Source organism: Neophocaena asiaeorientalis, unplaced genomic scaffold (genome assembly GCF_003031525.2).
Source record: "Neophocaena asiaeorientalis asiaeorientalis breed wild unplaced genomic scaffold, Neophocaena_asiaeorientalis_V1.1 scaffold78, whole genome shotgun sequence".
In the NCBI taxonomy this organism is placed as follows: domain Eukaryota; kingdom Metazoa; phylum Chordata; class Mammalia; order Artiodactyla; family Phocoenidae; genus Neophocaena; species Neophocaena asiaeorientalis.
Window position 1 is genome coordinate 244,531 of NW_020175018.1, and position 22,718 is coordinate 267,248.

The 22,718-nt window shown below is 44.7% G+C and overlaps 2 protein-coding genes across 5 annotated transcripts in view; one reads left to right on the forward strand and one right to left on the reverse strand.

The window, feature by feature from the left end:
• Positions 1–8: 8 nt before the first annotated feature.
• Positions 9–21,374, reverse strand: WDR31 (WD repeat domain 31). 4 transcript variants are annotated; one of them, XM_024762122.1, is made up of 11 exons: positions 21,291–21,374; positions 17,924–18,020; positions 11,139–11,279; positions 10,563–10,695; positions 9,074–9,148; positions 8,222–8,366; positions 8,018–8,118; positions 6,761–6,828; positions 5,655–5,796; positions 3,908–4,070; positions 9–2,392 (listed from the first exon to the last, which is right to left on the reverse strand). In XM_024762122.1, exons 3-11 carry the CDS (start codon positions 11,249–11,251, stop codon positions 2,232–2,234), a joined length of 1,101 nt encoding a protein of 366 aa, XP_024617890.1. In that variant the 5' UTR covers positions 11,252–11,279; positions 17,924–18,020; positions 21,291–21,374; the 3' UTR covers positions 9–2,231. The 4 variants fall into 4 exon arrangements, with proteins under 4 accessions (XP_024617890.1, XP_024617889.1, XP_024617891.1 ...); XM_024762121.1 differs by having other exon boundaries at positions 20,654–21,362; XM_024762123.1 differs by lacking the exons at positions 17,924–18,020; positions 21,291–21,374 and adding an exon at positions 11,743–11,776.
• The window catches only part of BSPRY (B-box and SPRY domain containing), a 34,538-nt gene continuing 29,111 nt past the window's right edge, over positions 17,292–22,718 (forward strand). The window contains exons 1-2 of the mRNA XM_024762184.1: positions 17,292–17,346; positions 21,205–21,629. Of these exons, the coding sequence (XP_024617952.1) occupies positions 17,292–17,346; positions 21,205–21,629 (480 nt within the window). The remainder of the gene's footprint in view (positions 17,347–21,204; positions 21,630–22,718) is intronic.

The following is a 22,718-nucleotide window of genomic DNA, read 5'->3' on the forward strand; positions in this document are numbered from 1 at the left end:
CAGGGAAGCCTGGGAAACAATTTTATTGGTAATAGAACTGGGCTACTTCATCAGAGCCCTTCTATTTTCTCACATATGTTCCCGCTGTTCCCCTTTCCTGGGACCCCTCCCAACCACTCCCTTGGATTTTCTGTCTTCCTTCTAGAAGAAAGGCTAACCTGTAGCACTAATAGTTCAGGATTTGCTAGGACTTTCCCCGAGACACCTGTCTGCTGCTCCCAGGCACCTGGCCAGGAGGATCTCCTTGGAGCCAAAAAGTTAATAACTGGTCCAGAAAATACACAATGTCATGGCCTACAAATTTCTAAAATGAACTTTGTGACATCATGCAGAGGCAAAGGGGTGAGGAGGAAAGTCAGGCAGACCCAGGCCCAGATCTCAGTTCTCCCCTTCTTCCCCACGCGTGTAACCTCGGGCAGAGGACTGGATGTCCCTGGGCCTCAGCTTCCTCATCTGTGACATGAGAATAACACAACTGCAGTGAGGATACATGTATTCAGCCACCTGTAGGTGCTCAACGATGCAGCTTCCTCTCCCACCACCCACTTTGTCCTTTCAGAGCTCAAAGATCCATTAACTTAGGGAATCACAGGGAAGCTGAACAGTGGCTAAAGGTTTAGAAAATACCATCTAAAGAGAACGGGTGAAGGAGTGGTAAATGTGTTGTGTGAGTGTTTAGTCTGGACAGAGCGGGTGCTAAGGAGTTGTGGCTGCCATTTGTAAGCACCCACTAGCTTGCCTGACATTTAACACAGTTGAATCTTTGGAACAGCCCCGTAAAAAACGTCTGATTATGAAGCTCCATATTATAAGTGAGGAAACAGGTTTTATAACTTTCCCAAGATCAGCCAGCTACATGGGGCGATGGAGAGTCCAATTCAGGTCTGACACTTTGCACGAGCTTAAGATTCTCCTGCCTCGTGACTGGAGGCAGCGTGGGGGAGGTGGCCCCAAAGAGGAGCAGGAGGGGACAAGGAAGATGGCTGTCAGCCACTGGTATCAGGGACAGGTAGGGGCCAGAGAGGACGAATGCTAAATCTTTCTTTGGGACTCATCAGAAAGGGACTCTCCAGGCCTCAGCTGCCTTAGGTATGGACCTGCCTGACGGCAGGAGTGACTTTCCTGGAGGAAAGTAGGTTTGTGAGCACCAGGCTGGGAACTGAGGTCCTGGGGGCCACACAGACAGAGCCGAGCATCCTGCCCCTCCTCACCGAGGGGGGCTCAGTGGCTGGCACAGTTGAATCCATCTTTCTGCTTTTTTCTATATGTTCCATTGTTGTTGCAGAGATTCCCTTTGCCTTATTCTGGCCATTCCCCAGAAAGAGTTATATAAAACTAAGTAAAAATGTTAAAATATACAAATGCAATTTTTTTAGGCTTCATCTCTCCATTTTCATATCCACAGAACGGGTTTGATAACTCGTCTAACCGTGGGCGAGGCGCTGCGGTGGCCGGCCTCTTCACACGTGTTTGTGCAGCCCTAGCACCGGTCTAGGGATTTGCCACCTCCCCTCTGTGACTACGCCGAGTAGAAGCCAAGGCTTTTGCTTTCTTGCCCTAACATTGATTCTTCACATTGCTGAGGGGCTGTGATTAGAGCTTAATCTCATGTCTACAGTCCATTTCCTCCATGGAGCTGCACTGTTCTTTCCCATCTAGATAATTGCGAGGCATCCAAAACAGAGTTTCTCTCTTTGCTGCATTTTCTTCTTTCGTGGAGACATGGAAAAGGTCAGTTCAATAGACTCAGACCTGTGTTCTGACTCTCACAGACAGAGGCCTATCACTCTTATACCTACAGGTCATCATTCCAAGCCATAAACATTTTTTTACAGAGAGAGACACATTCCATAGACAGAATGCGGTCTGTCTCAAAAGGCGAGACAGGCTTGGGAGAAACACACTCCACGGACAGAGTGTGGGCCATCTCAGAAAGCAAGAGGCCCATAAACTTTTTTTTGAAGAGCAGTCCCCAAAGCTCACTAAAAATTGCATTTGGATTTAACTTAGTTTGAGAACCTTATGGTTGAGTCCATATTTCTAATCTCTGCACCTGATTTTGAACCACTAGACTTAAATTGGCTTCTAACACTGATATACCTTCCAAGGGAGCCTAAGCAAAGAACACCATTCCACATGGCCCTCCCCCCAAGAGAACATGGAAAAACACAAAGTCACACTGAGTAAGGAGGGGCCACAGTTTGCTATTGTCCAGTGAAGGTGTCTTGGCCTCAGAATCCTGCCACTTCCTGCAGTTCCAGCCCTCGGCTATGGTCCACCCTGAGTAAGCGAATTCCTCTGCTGAAACTTGCACACAATAAGGAGACGGTGTCAGCCACAGCCAGGGAAGTCAAAGGTCCTGATCCATCCAGAGACAAGGTGAAAAGGCAGGCTGGGAAGGAAGGGGGAACCAGCACGTTAGGCCAAGAGTGCACATGTCATGAAAGGCAGTGTCTTTGTAAGAAACCCCCAGAAATAAAGCACGTGCTATGCGCATCTAACCCAGAAGAGAGAGGCACTGTGTGCCTCAGAGGAACGTGCCCCAGCGGGGAAGTCAACCCCAAGACGTCAAGTCTAGAGAATGGCATGTGGACCCAACAAGACGTACGCCACCTGGAAGTACGTCGGACAACTGGGGCCTCACTGCAAGGCCATGTGAAAATGCTACCCTCAGACACCTGCCCAGAGAACAAAGCATGGGTCAGCGCAGAGAAAACAGAGAAGAACACTGATCCTCAGCTGCTGGCTCCCTGGGGTCTAGCTCCCTTCGGGACAAAGGATGATGGGGGAGCTGAAGGGTGGCCTGAGGCTGCCAGCTGACCCAGTCTCCTCCATTTGCTCTTGCAGGCTCTGCTCTTCTAAGAGCTACCCTTGCACGCCTGGCAGGCAGGGCAGCGCTTGCACACCTGGTTCTCCCTGGCTCAGGTTTTTGATTCCTGCATCTAGAACAGCTGCTCTGCCCCTCCTCCCACAATCCCACGGGAGGGTGCAGCCAGGCTGCGCTCGCTGTGAGCCACTAGACGTGATCCCATACCTGGCTTGTGAGCCACTAGACGTGATCCCATACCTTTTCTCTGAGGGAGCGACCCTATCCTCCCCTGCTGGGAGCTGAGTTTCCGGGAGATGACTGTCAAAGGGATCTGGCTTGAGGTTCTCTAAATTAATGTTATACCTGTGTCTGGCAGAAGCCAGTGTCCAGGACAGAATAGCACTGAGGCAGTGGGGTGCTGGTAAACTGGCTTTTTGGAAGGAAAAAAAAAACTACCTTCATTCATAGCATTTGCCAGTTTTCATGGTGTAAATACTCCCACCACGACCGTATTAAATATTCCTGAATATTTAACGATCAGCCAGTAGGAAGCTGGTTCCAGCGCACCACTGCATGGAGGACTCTGGGCAGCTTGTTCCCTAAACATCTTTTTCTCTGGTGCTTTGAAGTGTCACTACCTTACTGCGATCCCAAACCTTGGCTGCAGAGTCAAGAGAGGGCAGAGTCTTTCTGAGACTATCCTTACCCCACTTCATGCCCTCTGAGCTAAGGGTCTCATTTTAGTCCTCGAGGATGAATTTTAAAATGGCAATTCTTGTTCTCTTTTCCAGACATTTTGAGCATCACAAGTTAAAACCAGATGAGGAACTTCAGGTAGAAAGAATAAAAGAATCAAAATACATTTGAGCTCTCAGGAATGAATCTGTACAACAAGATACCAGGGGTTACATGGTGACAGCTCCTAGCAGAGATTGGACAAAGATTCTGGCCTCTTGGTGTCATCTCTTAACCACTATGGGACTGGACAGTGGCAGGACATGGGTGGCTTTGTATATGTTGAGCTATGGAAGAAAGAGTTTTAAGGGAGCCTGTAGGACTTCACGTATCTTTGAGAAGCATTAACAGCAGGCTCCTTACCTCCACTGTCTTGGTTCCAGATCTTCACCTTGCAGTCATGCGATGAGGTAGCAATCACAGGCGTCAAGGCTAATGCTCTTGGTAGAAAGACACAGGATGCTACAGTCTGGAAGTGCCCCTTGTACTCACAGATTCTGTTCCGCGTCTGCCTTAGGTCCCACAGCTGCAAAGTAATGACAGAGGCTGGCTCACACGTACATATTTCCCCAGCTTTAGACATGCTTCATTCGCTGAAATCCTCTCCCCGGCGTCTCATCATGCACCTATTCCCTCCACTTACCTCCTCATAGACACCCTTATCTTCATCCGTCCCATCCACACACCCAAGCATCCAGCCATGCGGTGACTATTTCAGCAACAACTATGCCTCAAACAACCCAGGTTAAGGATGTGCCAGAGGGTTGTTGCCTTCATTATTATCATCATGGTTGGTGAAAGCTCCAAGTCCTGTAGCACGATGGGACAGAATGGGGCTCTTCTATGACAGCTCAAGAGCTGCCTTATAACAGCCTCTTGGCATCTGTGGGTCCTGTGGGGCCCCATAGTCAGGAGCACCTTCTCATAAGTAAATACAGGTGCAGACCTTCCGATGTAATGCCTAGACACTGAATCTTGGTATAAGAAGACTAGATTCTATAACAAGGGAGACGATAGTCCTGCCAGCCCACTCTTGTTGATACAAATCAGACCACACCTGGAGAATAATGCTCACAGACAAGAGCAGATGGAATTGTGCCCAAAAAATAATGAAATCACTGGACACCATGTCATCCAAGGAACAGTTATAAGAGCTGGAAATGCTTAGCTTGGAGAAGAGATGCTACATCAATAGCCTGGGATTCAACACCTCAACCTACCATTTACTAGTGTGGTCTTGTACAAGAGATTTCAACTTGCCATGCCTCTATTTCCTCATCTGTAAAACGGGAACTGTAATAGTACCTAACTCACAAGGTTGTTTTAAGGATTAAATGAGATAATGCACTATAATGTGCCGGCCCAGTGCCTTGCACATAGTAAGTGTCCAGTAAAATGGACACTGTAATTGTCCTATTTGGATTATAGATAAGCCTTTAAACGGATATCTCACAATTAGAAATACAAGGTACTGGGAATTCCCTGGCGGTCTAGTGGTTAGGACTCTGCGCTTTCACTGCTGAGGGCATGGATTTGACCCCTGGTCGGGGAACTAAGATCCTGCCAGCTGTGTGGTGCAGCCAAAAAAAAAAAAAGAAAGAAAGAAAGAAAGAAAGAAAGAAAGAAAGAAGGAAATCCAAGGTACTTTGGAGGAGCCTAGGCAATCTATCCCGAAATTAACTGCAAGGAAAGGTATATGGGTTAGGGATGGGATGGGCCTTCAACCAACACTAGAGCTCCAAACTTCCCGAAGAGCTTGAACTCCTTTACTGTGACCACACGTACAGTGGGAACACACTTGGTTCTTCAAACAGTCCCTCCCCTTTCTAAGCTCTGTTGGGAGTAGGGACATTAACAGGCTGGTTCTGTATTTAATGCCTTCCTATCTTGACTTTCATCACATTCCTCTTTTCTGCAACCAGTGCAGAGAGCTTAGGCAATGGTGGTTTCTTGAAAGAAGTGTCTGGAATGCAAAGGATCACTGATAGTATGCACTTGGAATAGGCCTGAGACATTAGTAGAGCCTGCCTGTGTAGCCCAGTACAGGCAGGAAGCCAGAGGAAGTCATTTCTCATCAGCAACCAAACACCTGGACCTTGCAGTCTCTCACCGTGGCTTCACAGCCTTCGCCTCCAAAGCCGCTGCTACAGGAGATACACTTGTGTCCATCCTCACTGACCTCGCAGTGGGTCTGGATGTGCTGCTTTGCGGGAAATACATGAGCTACCTGCAGCCCCCGACTGTCCCATAATCTGAAAGAAATTACAGCAGGGAATGGGTTTATAGTAAATGTGCTGAAAGGCACCTGTAATAGCCTGTTAACGGCAAAGTCTTGGCTCAAAGTCTTGGCCAGTCAGAATGGAACGCCGTGATTTACCTAAAAACGGCAACGTGAACCAGATCAATATCAGAGACTCCAAAGCTGGCAGGAAATAACCAAACTGAATGACATCTGAGTTCTTTCTATTTTGAGATCTAATTAACAGGAATTTAGACCAAGTATCTTAATTGTACAAGTTAATTTGTTAATTTGGTCCTTTGGGATACTACTTTCAACAGACAAGAGAATATTTCTGTGTCTGCGATTTACAAAAAATTTTTAAAGATACTTATCGTGATGGAGAGGAGCAGTCATCATTCCAGAATCAGATACAGAAGATTTATAGGTCTTGGCCAACCTGAGCCATGGGGTCTACTTGGGACTGTTTTGTTTTGCCTCTTGTCTCATTTTTACCTCTTTATCGCCTTCCTCCCATTTTCTAAGTAGAATCTCTTCTGAGAACCAAAGTTTCTGGTCATGCTTTCTAGTCTAAGCAGGGTTTACTTCACCTGACTTGCCTGATGGTGATTCTGACCCTACTTCCACAGGGAGGGCTTCACCAGAGGGCTGAGTGATTGAGAACATATGGAGCCAAGCAAGGGCCACTTGAGGGGTGGGACGAGTGAGTGACTGACTCTGAGGTTACTCTGAACACGTCTCCACAGTGGGGGCTGGCAGAATCAGCTGCTTGGAAACCAGCCAGAACAAGATGACCTCCTGCCACTCAACCTCTAACCACATGATCCATGGGGCCAATCGGAGAGACCCCAGCACTGGTGAGGGGCAGAGGGGTGGAAGGAGAAGCAATGTGGAGAAGCAGAGTAGGAACAGGTTATGTAAGCAGGGGAGCCACAAACCTTCACCAGAAACACTTTCTTGCTGCTCAGTAAGCCCACCTGATGGTTTTATCTTCAGAGGTCTGGAGTATATAAGGTTCTCTGGGGACCCAGCACAGGTGAGTGACCTGGAAGAGGCAAAAATTTAAAAACTTCTCCATACCATGTCATTCCTCTGCTGTAATTCCTGTAAATCTCGCTAAATAGCATCCCTGCCATCACTTCTCAAAGATGCCGAACCTAGCACATCTGACTTAGAGGGATTTTATGTTTTGCAGATTCCCACCAGTCATGCTCGACCTGCAGTTCCTAGGTTATCAGCAGCAATGGAAGCAGCTGGGCCAGTTGTGAGCCCCAAAATGCATGCGGGCACGCTTAGAGTGCCTGAAACCCAAACACCGCTGGCTGGGTGGCACCTAAGGAGAGCAGCCCCTGTTCTAAAGTGAGATCAACGAAACCCTAGCTTGAGGCCTCACAGGGTTCAGGAAGAGTGTTCTTGTTTTGCTTTATCCCTGCAGCCCCTGCTGGACAGACATGAAACAGTTTTCAGAACAACCCAGGGTAACACGATTTTCTTTTCTTCCAGAAACCTGCACAAATATGGAGGAGCACAAGGCAAGCACATGTTTCCATGGGCAGTTGTCTTCAAAACTCGAAAAGATGACTATGACTGACATTTGACAACCACTAAAGGACATTACCACGTCAGGTGATATAATTCTCCCCATTGTATAAATGAAGACACTGAGACTCTAAGTAAGTTTCTTGGGGTAGCACACCTAAAAAGTAAGGAATCCATGATTTGAATCCAGGTATGACTGACCCCAAAGGCTGTGAAGCTGATATACCAGTTTGCTACAGAAAACACTGGTCTTCAGAAGCAGAGCAAATTACACATACAGCAAAAGGTCATGCTTATTTCTCTGCATAACGTTACATATACAGAACACACAATAAGCATAAACTGTGAGCTCCTGGAGCCCAGGGACTGTGCCCTGGGTCACTAACCCTGCTTCTGGCACAGTATCTGGCCCACAGAAGATATGGAATAACTACGTTTTGAAGGAATAAGTGAGGACACCATTTAAAACTCCAATATAAACTAGTGGAGTTGTTCTCTGGGGTGGAAGAACTTAAGAGATCATCTAATCCAATAACCCTGAGAGGCCGGGGTCTAACAGAGAGTTGGGGGGTGAGCAGTAATTAGGACCCAATCCTCTAGTGCCTGGTCATGTGTCTCCTGATCTCTTTCCCAGGCCCTTCCTCACCCCATGCTCCCTCCTGCTGCCCTGCTCTGTACCAAGTTTGAGTTCATACCAGGTTCCTGGAGACTGATGCTCTCTCCGCACACTGTCCGGTCCCCACATCCCACAGAAGGAGGGTGTTGTCACGAGAGCCAGTGCATAGCTGTGATGTGTCTTTGGAAACAGTGGCAAGAAGACGGTCCATGAGATAGGCCTGGAACAGGGCTTTTCAGAAAGTACAACGGTGTTGGGAAGAGATCAGCTAGCTTTACCTTACCTGGACTCACAGCCAATCCAGTGACCACCATGCTGTGGCCGGAGAACTGCTGCCTTGGTTGTGAGGAGCCTTGCAAGTCCCACATCATGACCATCTTGTCGCGAGAGGCACTGAAGAACTGGCCTGATTTGTGAATACAAGCTATCTGCTCAAGAAAAAAAAGCTCCAGTGTGTTTGTTTCATTGGACTTGAAAATGGGAAAAAGAGCTGGAGATAAGAGTGCTAGAGCCTGGAGTTCTTTCTCAGGCTGGTTCCAAATGCACCGTACCTGGTAGGTAAGTATATTCTGTGCTATGTGATTGTCGCTGATGCCTAGTTTCATTATGATGGAGTTTGCATCTGAATTTTTAGTTCATTTAGGTGGACTTCAGAGAGGCGAGTTATATAAATTGACATTACCATTTTCACTGGAAGCTCAGTCTACTATGTAATGCTCTTTAACAGATTAATTTTTATTTAACTGTTGTTGGCTTTTTAAACATTTCCCCAGCTAGGCTAAAAGGTTCCTGAGCATGGAGAGTTTGTCATTTCCCTAGCTATAGTAAACACTCAGTAAGCCTTCAATACAAGACCCTGTTAGGCTAGGGAGAGTTAATCTCAGACTTCTCTATTTCCCACTCGGGCTATGAAGGGCTTAACAATGAAACAAAAATTTAGTCTACTATACCTGTAACAATAGCTAGGCGAATGGTTTGCTTTGCTTTTCCTGGAGTAGGGCTTCACACCGTCAAATGAAGCCCCAGCATTTTTCCTTAACACTGAATATTCAATCACTCTTACTACCTAGAGCTATTAGACATTCCTTTATTCAATTCCAAATTCCCTCCATGATAGTAATCATATGACAATTACCTTTGTGATTTCACGCTCATGTCCTTTCAACCTTTTCACCACATTTCCAGTTCTCCAGTTATAGGCCACAACTGTCTGCAGAGTCATTAGAATATTTTAGTTGAACTGAAACAACAAGGCTTTACCTCATTCTCTACCTAATTTCTCCCTCTCTATCAAGGTTTTATTGTTGCTCGGTCCTTATGCCCCCCTACTTTGAGTTCTTCTGTCTCTCCCCAAGCCACTGGGCCACTCCTCTGAACCTTACTGATGGGTTTGGGATGACACTCCCCTGGGGGAACTGATTTAGTTTGAGGTTCTTCTGGTTGCAGATCCTGAAGGAAAATCTACATGGGATTAGATTTTTTCCCCTAAAACTGTATCATACTTTTTCTTTTTTTTCAAATTTACCATCTGAATCATTTTTAGGTGTACAGTTCAGTAGTGTTAAAAGTATAGTCACATTGTTGTGAAACAGATCCTTTTTTTTTAATTTCAAAATATCTCATCCATATCCCATCTGCCAGAGAGAATCATAGTTAAAATTTCCTTCCATCCTTTTTCCAGGTACATACTTTACTATTTTATTGTATTTCTCCCCCTAAACAGGATTTCAGAGCATTCTCTGGCCCAGTCTCTGTAGTTCATTGCTAGGGAATAAGGAGCGTGTTGGCACTTGACCTAATTAAATCCCAGTTTCTTAATCTGCAAAACAGAGGATAATCCTTCCTCTAGCTACCCCTCACAGGTGAGGATCATATAGATAAAATTTCATACGTCTAAGATGATATAGATGTTAAGACAAAATGCTGCTAATTAAATGGTGATATCGTCAATTTTTAGATGCATCCTGATTTCAGAGGTGTTAAAATGTAGAAATGTGAATCTTAGAATCAAGGAAATACAGTATGAAAATGGAATTTGAAGATTCTAAGTGGCTACTGAAAATTAGAGGCATTATTTATTACAAAATAATCAACATTTTTGCCAGCAAGAGCCTAGATCTGAGTGCTACAGTAGATCCAAATACGAGGGAGAGAAAGCAAAGAGATTTAAAGTGACAATGGGAGGAATCACGATGCACACCAAAGTAGACATTTTGGCAGAAGAGAGGCATAAAAGAGACTAGAGGTTTACTTTTGCTGATATAACTCCTGTGTCTGCAGGTAGGTTACAAATGGACAGGCTGGAATAATGATACTTGTCATTTATAAAAATCACGTGGGTGGTCCGGCAGAGTACCAAGCGTCTTACCATTCAGTCCTCACAGCGGTCCTGTGCAGTTGGCGTTACTATCCCCATTTAATAGATAAGGAGACTGAAGCTCAAGAAAATTAAAAGCCTTGCCCAAAGTCATCCTAAGTTGCAGAGCAGGAATTTAAACCCAGTCTTTCTAACTCTAAAGCCCATATTTTTAACACTACTCAACGTTGCTGCTAGAAATGCAGGGTTCCCTTCCGTTCCCTTCTCTGCAATAAGCTGGTTCCCTGGGAAGCACTGCACACCCCACCTTATCTTTTCCTCCGGAGACACAGAGGTCTGAGTTCAGAGCAGCAACAACAGAGACGGTATCCACGTGAGCTGGGCTATACTCTTGAAAAGCTTTAGTTTGAATTCTCTCGTCTCTAAATCCATCGGGCCTGCTAAAGAGAGGATGGAAAATGAGGGGCCCAATGGTACAGAGTGCACAGTGGAGCAAGGGGAAGAAGAGTGTGGGTTATGGTAGGAATTCAGGCCAGGCTGAGGAGAAAGACAGAAAAGGAGTAGAGAAAGGAGACACGCTGACATCACCAGAAGTGGTATTATTAACTCTGTAAATGCTCAGAATGAGTGAATGACTGGAATCTGATAAAGGAAGAAGCCCAGAGTCCTTGCTCACTCTGGAGATGATTCCCAAAGATGCAGGGCCCCTCTCTCTGTGGCTGCAGACGCTACCTACTAAGATGTTTCTTATCCAAAAGGAAACAGACCAAACTGACTGTTCAGGGAAGGTCATCAGTGATGGCTCCGGGCCTTCTCTTTCTTTAGGGGAGAATTGTAATGCAGCGTAAAACTTGGGATCCCACTCAAGGGAGGGCTGCTGTACCTGTATTTATAAGTGCTGTATTTGAGTTTGCTCTGCAGTTTCCCCATCACTGCACAGAACTTGCATGAGACCTTCTGGGGAAGAGCTCGTTTCAGATGGCACCTGAATAGCATCCCACGTGGCTGCTGGAAGTTGTGTTCCCTGTTTAGTAAAAAGAATACACACTGTTAAAAAAAAAAAAAAAAAAAAAAAGAATACACACTGTTAACTGTGTTAGGCACAATAACGGTAGGTAGTATGGTTATGTAAAAATCCTTTTTTTGAAAAAGACAAACTGTAGGTATTTGCTTTCCTCCTTTTTCTGCCTCACTCTTATGGCCCTGGGAATGCATCCTCCAATACAGCATTAGCAGATAAACAAAAGCAAAAACAAAACTAATTTTGAAAATATTAAGATGTTCCCCAGTAAGTCAAACATAGAATTATTATGTGATCCAACAATTCTACTCCTGGGGATATAGCCCAACGAATTGAAAACAGGTGTTGGAACCAAAATTTATATGTGTATGTTCATAGCAGCACTGTTCACAATAGCCAAAAGGTGAAAACAACCCAAATATCCATCAACAGATAAATGAATAAACAAAATGAGGTTGATACCTACAATGAATATTATTCAGCCATAAACAGGAATGAAGTACTGGGAATTCCCGGCAGTCCAGTGGTTAGGACTCTGCGCTTTCACTGCCAAGGGCCCAGGTTCAATCCCTGGTAGGGGAACTAAGATCCTGCAAGCTGCGTGGCCCAGTGGAAAAAAAAAAAAAAAAAAGAGGAATGAGGTACTGATACATAGTATAACATGATGAACCTTGAAAACATAATACTAAGCAAAAGAAGCCAGTCACGAAACACCACATATTGTATGAATCCATCTCTATGCAATATCCATAATCAGCAAATCTATAGAGACAGAAAGCAGATTAGTGGTTGCCAAGGGATGGGGTAATGGAGAGTGGCTACTTAATAGGTACAAAGTTGCCTTGGGGCAATGAAAATGTTCTGGAACTAGACAGTGATGATGGCTGCATAATGTTGTCTATGTACTAAATAATAATAATAAACAATAATAAATTTATTTAATAAATTTATTTATTATTATGTTATGTAAATGTTGTATGCTATGTAAATATATTCTGCCATAATAAAATAAATACTAAGAGTGTGTATTTGGAAATAATGAGGGGGTTCCCTGGTGACCTAGTGGTTAGGATTCGGGCTTTCACTGCTGTGTCCCGGGTTCAATCCCTGGTCGGGGAACTGAGATCCTGCAAGCCACGAGGTGTGGCCAAAAAAAAAAAGAGAGAGAGAGAGAATAATTTACGCCAGTAATAAAGCTTCTTGAAAAAGAGCCTTAGTTATTCTAAAAGGCTATATAACCTTCCTAGCTTGCCGGATTGCTATTAAATAATTTCACTGTGACACTTCTCTAAATCAGTGTGCCAGGGTCATGAGGTTATTCTGTAGTAAGAATGAGATGTGGGAGACAGTGACACTAAATGAGACAATACAGCTGATGACCTGACCAGTAGGTCTCAAAGTGTGATCTCAGGACTGCTGGGGATTCCTGAGACCTTTCAGGGAGTCTGTGAGATACTCCTTTTTCCGCTACTCCTTTTTCCAACTATGTCTCTGGGTGAGGCCTGATTTTCTTCTTATACTATAACCCAAACAACATACTGCAATAGATTGAATGCAGAAGCAGATATGAGACTCCAACTGTCTTCTGTTTAAGCCAAACAGTAAAGAGATTTGCAAAAATGTAAAACAATACCACTCTCTTCCAACCAAAATTTTTTGTGTTTTCAAAAGTATGTTTATTTTTCGTAAAATTGTTATTTATGTTTACATGCAATAGTTTTATTTTTTTAATGAGTTAATATGTAACTATTTTTAAAATATCTCAGTTTTAATGTCAAAAGGAGGTGGCAGAGTAGAATCCAATCTACAAGTTATATAAACAAAGGCTGTTTGAGGTCCCCAGTAATTTTTAAGAGTGCAAGGAAGTCCTGAGGCCAAAAATTTTGAGAGCCACTGGCCTAGAAATTAAATAATGTCAATAATGGATGATACACTATATTTAAATAAAAAGAATTATTAAATGTTTTCTAGATTTACTTGCGTCACCCCCAACAACTATCAAGGCGAGAACTAAAGAGAAAGAGAGATACTCACGCATACACTCATTCAGGAAACACCCCCTAAGCACCTAATTTGTGCAGGTCCTATACTGGTTGCTGGTGAAACAGAGAAAAAAAAGAGACCAGAGGATGTGGCCAGTGTGGACATCTGCTAGGACTGACGGTACGTGACTAGGACCTAATCTCAGCTACTCTGGGTAATGTTCCTCTGCAACTAGCTGTCCCCTGAGATGCCAGAGGGTGGAGGTGGGAGAACCCAGTCCCCATCTCTTCTGGGGCTCTGCTTAAAGAAATTCTAGGAGATGAGTCGCTTATGGGCATGACCAGCCTACCTAGTTCTAGGAAGAACAGTCTACAGGGAGAAACAGCAGCTAAAACTCACCAAGTATTCTCCATCACATCATTACCTTTTTTTTTTTTTTGGCCGCATGGCATGTAGGATCTTAGTTCCCCGACTAGGGATTGAACCTGGGCCCCCTGCAGTGGAAGCTCGGAGTCTTAACCACTGGACCACCAGGGAAGTCCCTCCCATATCATTCCCTTTAAAAACCACAGCTTTCCACAGTATGGAGGTTCCTCAAAAAACTAAAAATAGTATGATCCTGCAACCCCACTCCTGGGCATATATCCGGAGAAAACTATCATTCGAAAAGATACATGCACACCAATGTTCATAGCAGCACTGTTTACAACAGCCAAGACATGGAAACAACTTAAATGTCTATCAATGGATGAATGGATAAAGAAGATGTGGTACATATATATAATGGAAAACTACTCAGCCATAAAAAGGAATGAAATATTGCCATTAGCAGCAACATGGATGCAACTAGAGATTATCATACTAAGTGAAGTAAGTCAGAAAGAGAAAGTGATACCATATGATATCACTTATACATGGAATCTAAAATATGACACAAATGAACTTATCTACGAAACAGAAACAGACTCACAGACATACAGAACAGACTTGCAGTTGCCAAGGAGCGGGGGGAGGCAGTGTGTGTGTGAGGGATGGATTGGAAATTTGAGATTAGCAGATGCAAACTATAATACATAGAATGGATAAACAGCACGGTCCTACTGTATAGCACAGGGAACTATATTCAATATCCTGTGATAAACCATAATGGAAAAAAATATGAAAAAGAATGTATATATATGTATAACGGAATCACTTTACTGTATAGCAGAAATTAACACAACATTGTAAATCAACTATACTTCAATAAAATAGATTAAAAAAAAAAAACACTTAAAACAAAAAAGCCACCACAGTTTTCCAGAAGAATTTCAGCCTACATTTTAAAGTTGCCAGAATTGACCTCCTGACAAGAATAGGTAACCAGTGAGAAATGGAATATTTCCTGCCATATCAGTAAACAAAGGATGTCACAGTCATCAGCGATTGAAGCCACAGCCTATGGTGAGCTGGTAAGCCCAGAGGAAACTCAGGATATGAAAACACAGGATACTGGCCCCAGTATCCTGCATATCAAAGGAGTGATTTCAGGGGCTTCCCTGGTGGTCCAGTGGTAAAGAATCCACCTTACAATGCAGGGGACACGGGTCCTGGTCGGAGAACTAAGCTCTCACATGCGGCGGGGCAACTAAGCCCACGTGCCACAACTACTGAGCTCTTGTGCCTCAACTAGAGAGCCTGCATGCCCCAAACTACAGAGCCCATGTGCCCTGGCGTCTGCATGCCACAGCTAAAGAAGAGAAAACTCACGTGCCACAACTAGTGACAAGCCCGCGTGAGGCAGGAGATAGATGGGCTCCAGGCTAGACATTTACAACTGGCCTCCTGTTCACACTTCCTGGGGTGAGAAGAAGATGGGCTCCAGGCTGGACATTCATTACCAGCCCCATTTACATTTCCTGAGGCAAAAGACAAATGGGCTCCGGACTACACATTTATGACCGGACTCCTGTCTACATTTCGAGATCTGCACCTCAATATAAAAACCAGCAACAGAAATAGGGTAAATCACCAGACATTGGACATTTTTATGGCAGGGACAGAGTAGGACTAAACCCTGTTAAAAGATCAAGAGATCATCCTTAGGGCATGGAAAACATTGCACATGTGCAGAAAGCCTCCTTGGTGGTCAAAAAAGTTGGGGGGCTTCCCTGGTGGCACAATGGTTAAGAATCCGCCTGCCAACGCAGGGGACACGGGTTTGAGCCCTGATCCGGGACGATCCCACATGCCACGGAGCAACTAAGCCCGTGAGCCACAACTACTGAGCCTGAGCTCTAGAGGCCGTGAGCTACAACTACTGAACCCATATGCCACAACTACGGAAGCCCGTGCACCTAGAGCCCATGATCCACAACAAGAGAATCCACCACAATGAGAAGCCCGCGCACCACAACAAAGAGTAGCCCCCGCTCGCCGCAACTAGAGAAAGCCTGCGCACAGCAATGAAGACCAAAAAATTAAAAAAAGGAGGGGGCACCACCCCATAATATGTGATGTAATATGTGATGCTAAGGCTGTCCTATAGGCCTCTGGGCTGTAATCCATCTTGGAAAAATGTTGCGCACACGTGTTGTAGAGACTCCTAAGGCAGGTCACGTGTGGAAAAAGAAACCAGATAATTGGCCAAAGGTAAACAAGGACCCGGAAGAATTGCCCTATATAAATGACCTAACCACCTCTTTACTTCGCTCCTCCTCATTAGGGAGGATGCCCACACCCTTTCTCTCTGGGTGTGCATCTCTGCCTTGCTTCTATCTTAACGAACTTTCTCTGTGTGCTCTCCCACTTGTTGCTGTGCTATGTCTCTAACGGTAAACTTTGTACCTGTTTTTACAGTTTTGCCTCCGTGAGAAATGTATTTTTTACTGGGGGCAAGAGCCAGGGGGTGTGGTGGCTGGGATTCCTGGTTTTCATCCAGGTTACCCAGGTTCAGTTCCTGGGCAGGGAATTAAGATCTCGCTTCACACCACCACTCACTGCTGCCTCTCTGAGATCAGGCGCACCACAATGAAGAGCTGGTGCGCCGCAATGAAAGATCCCGCATGCCCCAACGGTGATCCCGCATGCCGCAACTAAGACCCGACGCAGCCAAAAATAAATAAAATACATAAATAAATAATAAATAAATCTTCAAAAAAAAAGAGTGATTTCAGTGAGCCCAGACTCTTGCATCTTCCCATACCTAGAAAAGCCCTAAATTCCTTAACTTGACATATATGGTTTTCTTTAATTAACAGTAATCTTTTGATGTTCCCGACTACCTGCCCTTTGTTGCAAAACTCCTATATATCCTAGCTCCCCCCTCGACTCCTCAGAGCAGTTCTCTCAGGGCTACTTGGGATGCTGCCTCCCGAGTTGAAGTCCTAAAAATTCCTGCCGAATAAAATATAACTCTCAACTTTTAGGTTGTAAATATTTTTTAAGTTGACACCAGTGTAGAAGCAAATGCAGTGGAAAGAACACTGTGAGTGGCATCAGGAGCCCTGGGCTCTAGCCCCAGCCCTGCTTCATCTCACTGTGTGTCCTTGAGCTCCTCTATCCTCCCCTCTGTGCCCCAGCCTCCTCATCTATAAAGGAGGACACCAGATTAAATGATTTTTAGTAGACTATATGCTCCATAAGAGGAAGGACTCTCATATTCTTCTCTGTACTTCAAGTGGCTTGCACAGTGTGACAAACATATTTGTTGTGAAATAGCGAACCTAAGGTCCCTTGTAGTTCAGACATTGTAGGATTCCCTATAACAAGCACAAGCATCGGCAGACAGGGCAGAGGGTCCTCAGAGGAACGGAACCAGACATAATTTCTTTGACGTAAGAGAAGCCATTTTAGGCCTCAGCCATTTTGTGATCTAAGCCTGGCCAAAAGGCTTGCTCTTGACCAGGTCAGGGAGATAATAAATCAGTTGTAAAGACTCCCAGTTCTGTTTTGAAGGTAAAGGTTAGCCTGAGGCACATTCTTGAGCTATTTTGTAGGATCCAAAACCCCCTCAAGCACTCAACCCCAAGACTAACTGGAACTTAAGGAATGATGGTGCTGACCTTTGCTAACCCTGATGACTTCAACCAACTAGAGCTGAAACTCTGTCAGGCTTTGCCCCAATTCTAGGCTGAATTCTCCTCTGCTCAAGCCCCTCATGAATATGCATACACCACCTGAGCCCATTCATAAATATGCATGCACCCTTATCGTAAAACTTCCCCAGTTTTGCTGCTCGGAGAGATGCTGTTTTGGGAAATATCCCTGGTGTTCTTGCTGCAAGTACTAAATCCTTCCTTCTCTCCAAGCTCTTTGGCTTGGTTGTGTCTTTTGGCTTGACACCCACCAAGAGGGGAATCCAGTTTTTCAGGTAACACAAATATGCCCACAGGAAAAACTTCAGGATAGTTTTCAAAAAGCTTGGAATGTTGTATTGTTTGTAGTTAGACAGAGGTTGCAGGGCTTCCTATCTGCCAACCTAACCCATTTTTCAACCCTGTCATCAAACTAAGGACAGATGGCATCCATAGATCTAGGTCACTGGAAACTGCATATGCTATAAATGGATTGGCTCTGCTTAAAACTGATTGGATTCTTAGCTGGTATCTTCTGAGAGCCATACTTCCATCTGAAGTGTATTCATGGGACATTCTAAGGAAAAGAAAACCTTTAGAATTACTTACCACCAAACCAGTAGGACCTTCTCGGTGAGCTGCTGTATTCAATACTTTTGTAAAGTTTATCCTTTGGAAAATAGTCCAGGCAGCCACTTCCTAATCTCTGTAATTAGTGAAAAGACACTTAAATTAATCTCTTCTCTAAGCATATGTTTGCACTGAAAGGAGATTTACAAGGTAAATAAGAGATTGTTAACTAAAGAGATTAAGTGTATTTTCTCTCACAAAGGAAGAGCTATTTTGCAAAATTCCAAGATTTTATAACTGCACATTTCCAATAATTAGGGAAACTATACCATAATGTTAATTATACAACTATTTTTAAAATATGCAAAATAGGATATATTTAAATTCATCATTAAATATTTTAATTTTACTCATAGTACTTCTGTTCATCAAAAATCTTCAGAGGTGACTGCTTACTTCAGAGCTTTCTGTTTTTGTGAGAAAGGCAATTTTTCCTGTTTAAAATAATACTTTATTAAGATGAATCATAGAATTTAAGATGGAAGTGCTTTTCAAAATCATCACATATAAACTCTTTATTTAAAGATCTGGAGAAAGTGGGCAGAAACATCATTTGCTCAAAATTCTAACTAGGTAGAATTTCTGATTCTGGGCCTGATTTCTGGCCCAGAATTTCCATTATCAACATCTACAAAGAAGAAACACAGTTTTATTGCATTTTAACAACTCTATTTTGATGTGGACCATTTTTTTAAAGCCTTTATTGAATTTGTTACAATATTACTTCTGTTTTTATGTTTTGTTTTTTTGGCCCCGAGGCATGTGGGATCTTAGTTCCCCAACCAGGGATCAAACCCACACCCCCTGCGCTGGAAGCAGGTTGTCTTAACTACTGGACCACCAGGGAAGTCCCAACAACTCTATTTTAAGAATTCAAATAGGGACTTCCCTGGTGGTGCAGTGGTTAAGAATCTGCCTGCCAATCAGGGGACAAGGGTTCGAGCCCTGGTCCAGGAAGATCCCACATGCTGGGGAGCAACTAAGCCCATGCGCCACACCTACTGAGGCTGTGCTCTAGAGTCTGTGAACCACAACTACTGAAGCCTGCGCTAAGCCCATGCGCCACAACTACTGAGGCTGTGCTCTAGAGTCTGTGAACCACAACTACTGAAGCCCGCGTGCCGAGAGCAGAGAGCCTGTGCTCCGCAACAAGAGACGCCCCCGCAATGAGAAGCCCGCGCACCGCAACAAAGAGTAGCCCCCGCTCTCTGCAACTAGAGAAAGCCCCGCACGCGCAGCAACAAAGACCCAATGCAGCCAAAAATAAATACATAAATGTATTTTTAAAAAAGAATTCAAATAAATTCTAATTATTGTTTGATAGCATGGCTTATTCGCATAATTTAGAGCAGCATAAAGTAGTCAGAATAATATTTAATTAGGTGCATTAGCCTTGAAATGAGGCCTAGGTTTGAATTACAGTTATACTGTGGCCTAGGGCAAGTTGCTGGACCTCTCTAAGTCTCAGTTTCCTATGTGTAAAATGGGATAATAACTATCATTGGGCTTCTGTGAAGATTAAAAATAGCACTTAAAATGTGCCAAGGACTGTTTAAGCGCTTTATATTTAACTCATTTAATCTATTCCACAAGCCTCTTAGATACATGTTGTTACTATCCTCATTTTGCAGATGAGAAAAGTCAGGTACAGAGATGTTAGGTAACTTGCCCAAGTTTACAAATAAGTTGCAAAGAAGTGCCGGAGCTGAAACCTGAATCCAGGCATTCAGACTCCAGAGGCTTTGCTCCCTACCAGCATACTACACTGCATCTCTGCAAAAGCTTGTGCATTCTAAACTCTTGGTTCAACCTGGCAAACTGTTAGGAACAAATGATGACTACTAGCATGATTACTAGATTAACAGTGATAGCAATGCTGAAAGCAGCAATTTCACTCTTATTAATTCTACTCTTAATACACATATATTAAATTTACATTACAAATATACACAGAGAACATATGCAAGTGGCAATGAGTCTGGAGGATATTAAACTGAAGCCAATGATGTCTCCTGACCAGAGTGATTGATCACTCTAAAGCTAAGAGTTCATTATGTTAGATATTATAGAGCAAGGCAATTTAAAACCTTGAGGACAAAATATATGTACTTGAATAATGTCCATGTTGTAATTTATTATGAGTAGACCAAGATAGCCTGGGAAAACAGATGCAAGGCAAATATCTCTTGAATGAATGAATGAATGAATGAATGAAATACTAAGGTGGGAGAGTCTGCTTGGCAAGAAGCTTTTTAAGGACCCAACAACATGAAGTCCTTTACAACTCTCCAACAACAGATCCTTCAGGCGGTTACCCTGCCCTGTCCCAGATATCAGGCCTGGAAAGGCTACAGAGGACTTGGGAAACCCTGCAATTCAATATGGCTCTCAATGTCCTTGTTGGTTCCAAGGTGGAATCAGACCTAAATCTCTAAATCTGAATCCCAGGACCCATTTCTGCCCCAATTTGCTTTTCAAACGCTTTGAGATATTCAGTGGTCACTATTTTTTTTTTTGGCTGCACCGCGCCGCATGCGGGATCTTAGTTCCCCGACGAGGGATCCAATCCGTGCCTCCTGCAGTGGAAGCTCGGAGTCAACCACTGGACCACCAGGGAAGTCCCTCAGTGGTCACTCTAAACATAACTCTTAGAACACTCTTTTAACTCTCCAGTACAACATTCCTTGATATATTCCAGAATATACCCACCTGTCATTTTCCATGAAGAAACTGGGACTCAGAGTCATGAGTTGCTAAAGGTCACACAGGGGCGAAGATGGGGTACTGGACCTTATTCAGCTGGACTCCTGGTCCACTGTTCATGTAAATGATGATTTCATATCCCCCTCCCTCTCCCCACATCTCCCTCTGCACACATCTAAACTACACTCTGGAAGACCAAGGAATCTAAACCAAAGCTCAAACAGAAACAAAACCAGAAGCAAGTGGGAAACGGTCTGATTTGACCCACTAATGGTACAGAGGTTCAGAGAATAACAGCGTCTTGCCCAAAGTCAGTCAGGGAATCAGTACTAGGTCAGAACTCCCAAGGTTGCCCCAAGTTTTGGGGACAACCTGTGCGCAGTTTTTCCTTTCTGGCTGTTCAGATAACAAATGCCCCTCGCCCTAAGCGTATGGCCAAAGCTTATTTTTGATGGGGGTCGGGGGTAGGAGTGGGTGCAGGGGTGTTTGCCCAAGACTGGATGTAACGCCACCCAACGCAAGGCCGGACCTGGGAACCCCCTCCCCTCTTCGGTCAGGCAAGAGGCTTCGGCTCAGAGAGAGCGACGGCTCCCACCTCCCCTCCCGCCAGCTGCGCCTTTTCCTCCCGCCTCGGGCTCCATACCCTCCGGCCGGCCGGTCGGGCTGGAAGCTGAGGCCGACGGAGGACGCCGAGCCGGAGGGCATCCGCAGCCTCCAAGGTCCACAGCTTCCCGCGCCTCCGCCCTTAGCAACAAGGCGCGCGTCGCTAGGGCTGGAGTTCCAGCGAAAACCCTCCGGGCGCCCTCGCCGGCCACCGAATCGCCGTTCCTCTCGCCTGACGTCTGCCGGGGTCGAGCCGAGAGCGCCCCGCCCTGCCTTCTTACTGCAACAGTGCGTGGACGAGGTTCCAGAGAATAGGATCGACGTGCCCAAGACCGCGCTGCCAGAGAATCTATATAATCCAAGGAAAGAGGATATCACTGTAATAGCCACGGAGAAAGCACTTAATAAATGTCCTCTTTTAACTTATTCTTCATCCAGATAGAGATGTTGCTTTATTTCTTTGGCGTTTTCCCTGATACCACCCAGGCAGAGATCCCTCTTTGTACACTTCCCCGGGTCTCCCACTTCCCTATTCCGTTCATTCTTTCGTTCATCAAACCTTTATAGCCCATCACCATAGCAAAGAGACCCCGCAGTACTTCTTGAGGTCCAATGGGAAGACAGTTCCGGAAACTGACAGCAGCTACAAGACAAAGTTTTTGTAGTTGCAGTCGAATTGCTTCTAGACTAGAGTCTATTCATCTCTGTATTCCTAGTACAGAGAACAGGGTTTGCTAAGGGCTTGTTGAATGTTGAATGAATGAACAAATGAATAAATGAATGAATGAATGGCAAGGACCTTAGCCAACATTTCTTTCACACCCTAATAGGTGCCTCCTGCAGTGTTGATCTCCCAGCAGAACTGTCTTCAATGACGACTTGTGCAGTTTCTGAAAGTTAGGTGTCTGTGGGAATGGAGGTTGGGATGGTGAGGGAAATGTACCTTCATAGAATGTCAGGGCTGGCCATGGCGTCTATCATCCAACCCAGAGAGGGAATCCCCTCCACAGCCTCCCCATCAGGGTTCCTCTAGCCCCTGTTGATGCTGCCTCAGTGTTGATGCATTCATTACTTTATTAGTCAGTGACCTGTTGTTAGGAGACCTCCCGCCTGACAGGAGCTGTTGTCACTTGCAACATTGATCTAGTTCAGAGCTGAGGGCTCTCCCTAGAAACTCAATAACAGCCTGGCAATCAGGAGAGACTGACTGCTTTGCCCTGGGCTAGGCTCAGTGCAGCCACAGAGTTGACTTACCAGATCCCTGCTGGTAATATGCCCTGGGGATGCAGCCCCTCTGGAAGATGCTTTAGGCTTAAGGCACCTGAGACTCCCAAACTGGTATCTCTAGCCAGACTTCTCCTTAGATCTGCATATACACCTGCCTCCTGCCCATCTCCACCTAGCTGTCTAAAAGACACTTCTCCTTGACATGACTCACACTGGAAACATTACCTTCCCCCCAAACCTG

Bases quoted from the DNA above. Each gene is read 5' to 3' on its own strand.
- WDR31 (XM_024762122.1), bottom strand. From the start codon at position 11,251: ATGCTATTCAGGTGCCATCTGAAACGAGCTCTTCCCCAGAAGGTCTCA. The intron at 10,696-11,138 runs GTACAGCAGCCC...TCCTCTCTTTAG, and splicing joins TACAGCACTTATAAATACAG to CAGGCCCGATGGATTTAGAG. The intron at 8,119-8,221 runs GTAAGGTAAAGC...CTGTTTCCAAAG, and splicing joins TGGATTGGCTGTGAGTCCAG to ACACATCACAGCTATGCACT.